The sequence below is a fragment of the Phocoena sinus genome, chromosome 14 (genome assembly GCF_008692025.1).
Source record: "Phocoena sinus isolate mPhoSin1 chromosome 14, mPhoSin1.pri, whole genome shotgun sequence".
NCBI classification, from domain to species: domain Eukaryota; kingdom Metazoa; phylum Chordata; class Mammalia; order Artiodactyla; family Phocoenidae; genus Phocoena; species Phocoena sinus.
The window spans coordinates 15,058,014-15,064,599 of record NC_045776.1 but is presented as its reverse complement, the minus strand read 5'-3'; the positions used below and the strand labels follow the sequence as shown (position 1 = coordinate 15,064,599).

The window sequence follows — 6,586 nt, the reverse complement described above, 5'->3', positions numbered from 1 at the left end:
CTCCTTAGAATAATGGAATTATTCAAGGGCCAGCCAGACATCGGGCAAATAACTTCACATTCCCAAATACCTCGTTCCTCCCTCCACGAGGGCATCTGAAAGTTGTCTACATGACGACCTACTATTTTTTGTGTTACTAAGCATCTGGAACGAGCAATGAGACCTACCCAGGGGGAATATGCTCTTCTTTCAAAATCACAGTCCTTACCCGGGCGGAGAACTGGCCACTTCTCCCATCCACTCTCCTTCTCTCTCCCCCCGCCCCGCTTCCCCAAGTCCAAACAGTGTTTGCTCCCAAGCTGCAGGGTTTCAATTTGCCGTTCACTTCCCGGCAGTTTCGGTTTCAATCTGGTACTTTTCTCCCTTGGCTTCTGGCACCATTTCTATTGTTATTAAGTGTTCTCTTCATTTCGCTTCCCTGGAACTTCCCACACTCTCTGAGTCTGAAAACTGGCCTTTCCCGAACTCTTTCCGGGGTTTGTTTACGAAAGTCTCTAATTGCCCGTTTATGATAGGGACGAAGCTCCAGGCCTCTCCGTCCCCAACTTTCCCGCTAGGAGAACCTTTCCCTGCTCGCGACTCCTAGACCCCGCCGCGCCTGCAGCTGACTCGTTGGTCAAGAAAGTAGTGTAGGGGCCGGGCCGGGTCCCCACCCCGCCGATCGGCGCCGCCGCGGGTCGCCAGCGGGTCCCGGCAGGTCGCGCGGCGTGGCGCGGGGCTCCCCGCAGGCCTGGCCCGGACGCCAGCTCCCTCCAGGCGCGGCGGCCCGCGGGGGCGGGGACAGGGGCGGGCCCGGCGTCAAGTTTCGCTACGTCACCGGGAAGTCCCCTTCATATCGGAGCGCGGGTAGCGGCGGGCGCCCATACCTCAGAGTTTCCCGGAGGCAGGCAGTGTGCAGTCTCCGGCTCCGTTCCCCCGTCCGCCCCGCGCACAGCCCGAGTCCTGCAGACCCAAGGTGCCAGGGTTGGAAGACTGAGTTCCCGGATTCTGTAGCACAGTTCCCGGCGGCTGCTTACAGAGATGCCTGGAAGGAGGGTTCGTAAGAGCGCTCAGCAGAGCACGACGCGGGCTCCGGCAGGTAAGGAGCATCTGGGTCTCGCGGGGATCCTGGCCGAGGCGGGGGCCGGGGTCGAGGTCTTGGTCGGGCCAGGGTCAGCCCGTCTGCTCAGGGTCTTAGAGTCGGGCCGGGTCTGCTCCCTTGCACGTGCTTTAGGGACGCCTCCAGAATGTTCTTCGGGGGTTTAACCCCGGACCGTGGAGAAGGCGGGGGAGGGAGCCGGCTCTGGGATCGGGATGCAGCTGCATTTGAGCGGATGCCAAAAGCCGCTTCTATTTCGCCTGCCTTCCATCCCCACGTGCCCTGTCTCGGGGCCACGGGGAGAAAATGCAAGTACGGGCTACAGCCATGCGGAGAAAGTAATTGTCACGGCAGGTGGGGCCGGGGCCGAGAGAGGCTCCGGGAGCCACGGCCTCCCGGCGCTTCCTGAGACAGGCCCGCTTCCTCCGGAGTCCAGGCTCTGGTGAGTGCCCTGCTCTGTGCTCTCTCTGTTTCACCAACAAAAGCGGTAATGACGCTTGGTACTATCACAGCTTTTCCACAAAGGACTGTTGGAGGGTTACGGAAGCCCCGCAAGGAACACCGAGGTCAGAAGCCTAGACAGCCTTGCTTCTTTGTTAAAAGTATAACATTTTAACAATCCCTAATTAGTTACAGAAATGGGATAGGAGAAGAACAGGAGTTTGTCCGCAATGTTTTTTAATCCATCCATTCCAACGCCCTTCCCCGTCACATGTAGCCCCATCGAATAACTTCAGGTCGGTAGCAAAGAAGGCAAGTAAGACTGTGGGCTGGAAATCTGTGTGGTTCATACTGCTGTTACATCAGACGGTGTTAGGCCCCTTTTAAACTTAGTGTAATGTTATAGAGCCCATGGGGCGTGCAAAGGAAGTGGTGCATTGCCAATGTGACCACGGCGAAACTGGCACCAGGCTGCTCTCTCTAGCTCTTGTTTGGGAGGGAAAAAGCTTTGTCTACCTTTCGTGATGTTCGAGAGTTCTGGCTGTGTTGTGAAAAACCGCATAACCTTCACGATCCAACTCAGTCCCCATTAATAAGCGACAGCAGAAATGTCCCTCTTAAACTTGATTAGATGGTAAGACATGTAAAAAAGTTGAGATATAAGTGACATATAACACTGTATTAGTTTTAGGTGTATGACGTAATGATTTGGTATATGTATACATTGTGACATGATTACCATAATAAGTTAACATCCATCACCACACATGGTTACATTTATAGATGTAACAAAAAGGATGAAGGAAACAACTAGGTGCTATTTTCTGCCTTTTTTTTTTTTGGATGAAAGGTGTAATTTTTTCTCTTACAATTCAGGGCTTCTAAAATGGTAGCCTGAATGATAATTGTTTTTTTAGGATTGTATGTTACTATATCCCACTCACTGAAAAGAACTTGTTAGGGATTATGAATTTTTTTTTAGGAATTACAAAAATTTACCCCAGCTCTTGTAAAAAGAGAAATTGGTTAAAATGTAGGTTTAAACATCCACTTTAGTATATATTTACGGTTTTCATTTATTTTGAGCCTGAATAGGGTATTTGCAGGGTCTGTTTACAAAATAAATCAGATTTTAATTTGTAATCATAATGATTTTCAGTGATCCTAATCATGATATCGAAGTGTACCAAAAAGAAGCTGAATTGCTCTTTGAAATATACAAGGAAATTGTAATTATGGATCAGTACAGTTTTGGTGTTAACTTCATTTACTTTAAAAGTTTACTTAGAAATTAGATTATAAACATTACTTTTCCCTAATATTCAGTTTATTGCAATACCTTAATCATAAAAAAATAGTAAACATGTGAATTAAACATTAGTTTGTTTTGTGCTTCACTCATTTCCACAGAGGCAATGGATTGGTACAGATTGGGAAGAATTTGGTTTAGAGTAAGATGTAAATTTTAAGTTATTTTAAAAAATGTGGACTTAATTTTAGAATAAGATGTTATGAGTCTTTCACGAGAAAATTTCAGAGTTGTTTAAATGAGAATAAGAATACATTTAGATTTACCTATTATGAGGGCATAATCAGAACTATTGCCCTTTACAAAATAAATTGTACTGGAAAATAACATAAAAGAGTTTAGAATTTGACTTTTATTTCCCTAACCAATCTTACGTGGGAAAGAAAAGGATGACATCACCTGAGGCTGGCAAAGACTCATTTTGAAAGTAAGATAACATTTGCCTCATCCAGGATGCTTAAAAAAAAAAAAAAAAGATTGCAAAGTAAATGTCTTTATTCTTGCCTTAACTTTTTTTTGTTGTTTAGAGTCACCACGTGTTCGTTTATATCGTGTGTGCCTGTGTGTGCGTGCGTGCGTGTGTGCGTGTGTGTGTGTGTGTGTGTGTGTGTGTGTGTGTGTGTAAGTAGCCTTTCTCACATTCAGAAAACAAGTATACATAAAGTTAAGATAATGCTTCATGGGATAAATACTCAACTCATCCCTGGGACGGGCATATTCATTCTTGCTGGTTGCAGTTTGCAGTGTTGTCAGTGTAACTTTGATGTTTCGCTTTCCTCTTCAGATCCTGAAGTTGAGTGTGCCATTCAGTTCAGGAGAATTGGAGACAAACTGAATTTCCGGCAGAAACTTCTGAATTTGATATCCAAACTCTTCCGCTCAGGAACCTGACTTTAGAAGCTTTCGAATGAAGAATGAAGAGGCTCCTTTCAAACGGAAGATTCCCCAGTAAGTGCAAACTTCATCAATTAGAGGAGAGACTGCCTTGTAATGGAGACAAACAACGTGAAGGAGCTCTCACTTGCTTTCAGATGTCCTTGGAAACGAAGATGAATACATCAAAAATGAATTGTTGTTGGAGGTTTTCCAGAAGTCATCGTTTGGGATGTGAGAACATTAAAAAAAACACCGTTTATTTTAAAACAAGAATGGAAGAACTTTGAAAATAGGAAATTAATTATTTATACATTTTGGTTTTGCTTAGAGACTTGTTCTAGTATTTTTGCTAAAGGTTGCTGCCCAGTGTATGAGGAGTTGACAAATGATTAGACTATGGGCAGGGGCCAAGAAACAGAACATGTTCAATCTTTGTTTCTACTTTTGGATGACAACTCCAGAACGATGTATAATCTTTGGTTTATATATATTATCTTGTTAAAAGTAAAATTTTTTTCTGAGAACACTGAATGTCATAGTGAATGTTGATTTCATAGGTCACTACAAAATATAAACTAATTTGATAGTTTCTTTTTACTCAAAATGTATGGTTTCTGTTCAGATGGCCTTTTATTAAATGTGTTCCTATGGGCCTTAACTGGGAAATTATATGATTTGAAAAAATTTGAAGTGTTACTTGGTGCCAGTGGAATTCTTGCAGGTTGAATATTAAAAGATAAAGAAACATGGGGATTTTTGCGTAACCGGGAATAACGAAAAATAAGTGATGGATTTTTGTTTTTACTGCTGTAATTAGAACTTAGTAAAACAAATATTCTAACGTAACTGTTGGTAAGAAAATAAATGTGTTTCTAAAGAAGTTTCTAAAATCTGTAAAATGTCCCTTCTCATACTGGTCAGTGTGCATTGTATAACAGTGATCTTTTAAGAGAAATTAAGCATGTTTTCATTCTTGGGATACATATATATTGTTTTAAAGGAACAGATTGCTCATCCAGAATGAAAATCCCATTTATATACATATACATATATTCATCTGAAGATATATATATAAATATATATATATGGCATTAGAGTAATATGTAGTTTTTGAGAAAGTTTTCATGAATTCTATTGTTTTTTTGGCCAGGCTATCAACAAAGTCCCCAGATATATAAAAAAAGAAATAATACTGTCATGATTGATTTTCAGCAAGAATAATCTTATTTATTTTACCTATTTATAATTAAAATATTTTTTGTTTAGTTTGAAACTATATATTAAAGTTGCATTTGGGGGTTTTGTGACAAGGGTTTCATAACTACTTGAACTCTTACAGTAAGAATGTTTTAATATAGGGTGTAGTCACTTTAGATGAAAAATTACCTCAGCATCTGTTTTTCTTCAGTATTACTTAAGCTGTTAGTTTATTTAGTTGCAAAGATTTTTTGGGGGGGGGTCTGCCTAGTGGCAGGTATTTTGCCATGGGGATATTTATGGTCTGTAACTGTATTTATACACATATATATACATATAAAATTTGATACTGTAAGCTATTAAAATTACCACCATTCTTTTCTGTGTGTTTATTTTTTCATCACGTAAGCTACTGAGTGTTCATTATGAAACCAGAATATTTTAACTGACTTCCATCAGCAGTTACCTTCTGACCAAACCATCTCCTTCGTTCCAGTTGTGTGGTGAGAGTGGGGAATACAGGGCAATTTGACGTGATTTCTGCTGTCAGGGGACTTATACTTTAATTGGGAAAGGAAGTAGTGAAACATAGGAAATTAATGGCAGGCATAGGTCTTGAGTGCGGCTGCATACCTTAGGTTAATGCCCGGAGAGTGATTTATTTAAAGTAGCCTACAGAGAGTCGTGATCTAATTAGCGGTAGGGCGAGCAGCAAGTATTGCGTCATCTGAACCTAGTCATGTGCAGAAGTAGGTGTGGTGCAATTGGCCTTCCTGTTTGAGTGAGAACTCAAAAGATACCCCAAATTTGTAGTCTTGATCTAAAATCCACATCACCAACCCGCCCCTGCCCTCTGAGTCTGCTGAAGTCCTGGGATGTAAATTGCCTCCCTTGAATGGTGAGAGAGGGGAAGAGGGAGGAAGGTGAACGGGAGATGACAGCTACAGAACTGGAGCAGGAGGGGAGATTGGCTTCATAAAGGGTGGGGTCAATGTGTGATTTGATGTGAGGGTCACTGGCAGAGGAACTTTCGTCCGTGGCCGTGTCCCTAGGCCTCTTTGCATAACCAGAATTGAGCCACTGGTGTTAGTTTTGCTAAAGTACCCTCGATGCTCTTTTATACTGTATAAGGCATCACACAGGAAGGCTAAGGCACACTTCACAATCTTCAGGTATGAGAATTATTTTCTGAGAACTCTATTTTAATGTAAAAAATTCACATGATGTCCACATAATTGTATCTATTGACTGACAAATAGCTACTATGAATTAAAAATACTTTTTGATTTGTACTTATATTTAAAAGAAAATCTCAAAGTCTGTATATTTGAAAAGCATCTATATACCCATCATCTATCATGTATCTATGAATGAAGCAAGTTGTTCTCTAAAGACGCTGGGGCCTGTGATTTGGGGTTTTTAATCCCTTGCAATAACTCTGCCCACATACATACACAACATGGCAGGAACAGCATAAATGGTGACAATCCTGTCAAACTCCTCAAACCTTTGACAGACAGAAAGATGCCCCAGGAGATAACTGACACCTTGAAAAGAGAATGGTAATGGGGAGTGATGAGAGGCAAAGACACCCCACTTGGGAATGCTGGAGCCAGACTCTCAAGGCAAAACCATTACTGAGCTGTGTGACCCTGAGTGAGATAGCCTGTCTAAGCCAGAGTCAT

The 6,586-nt window shown here is 42.2% G+C and overlaps 1 protein-coding gene across 1 annotated transcript; it reads left to right on the top strand.

Moving 5' to 3' along the window:
- Positions 1 to 838: 838 nt before the first annotated feature.
- Positions 839 to 5,283, top strand: PMAIP1 (phorbol-12-myristate-13-acetate-induced protein 1). The gene is made up of 2 exons (XM_032603275.1): positions 839 to 1,078; positions 3,613 to 5,283. The coding sequence occupies exons 1-2, from the start codon at positions 1,021 to 1,023 to the stop codon at positions 3,717 to 3,719; spliced, it is 165 nt and encodes a 54-aa protein (XP_032459166.1). The 5' UTR covers positions 839 to 1,020; the 3' UTR covers positions 3,720 to 5,283.
- Positions 5,284 to 6,586: the final 1,303 nt, after the last annotated feature.

What these genes read in the sequence shown, in the direction of transcription:
- PMAIP1 (XM_032603275.1), top strand. Translation starts at nt 1,021, where the DNA reads ATGCCTGGAAGGAGGGTTCGTAAGAGCGCTCAGCAGAGCACGACGCGG. An exon ending in CACGACGCGGGCTCCGGCAG is followed by an intron (nt 1,079 to 3,612) that starts GTAAGGAGCATC and finishes TTTCCTCTTCAG; the next exon opens with ATCCTGAAGTTGAGTGTGCC.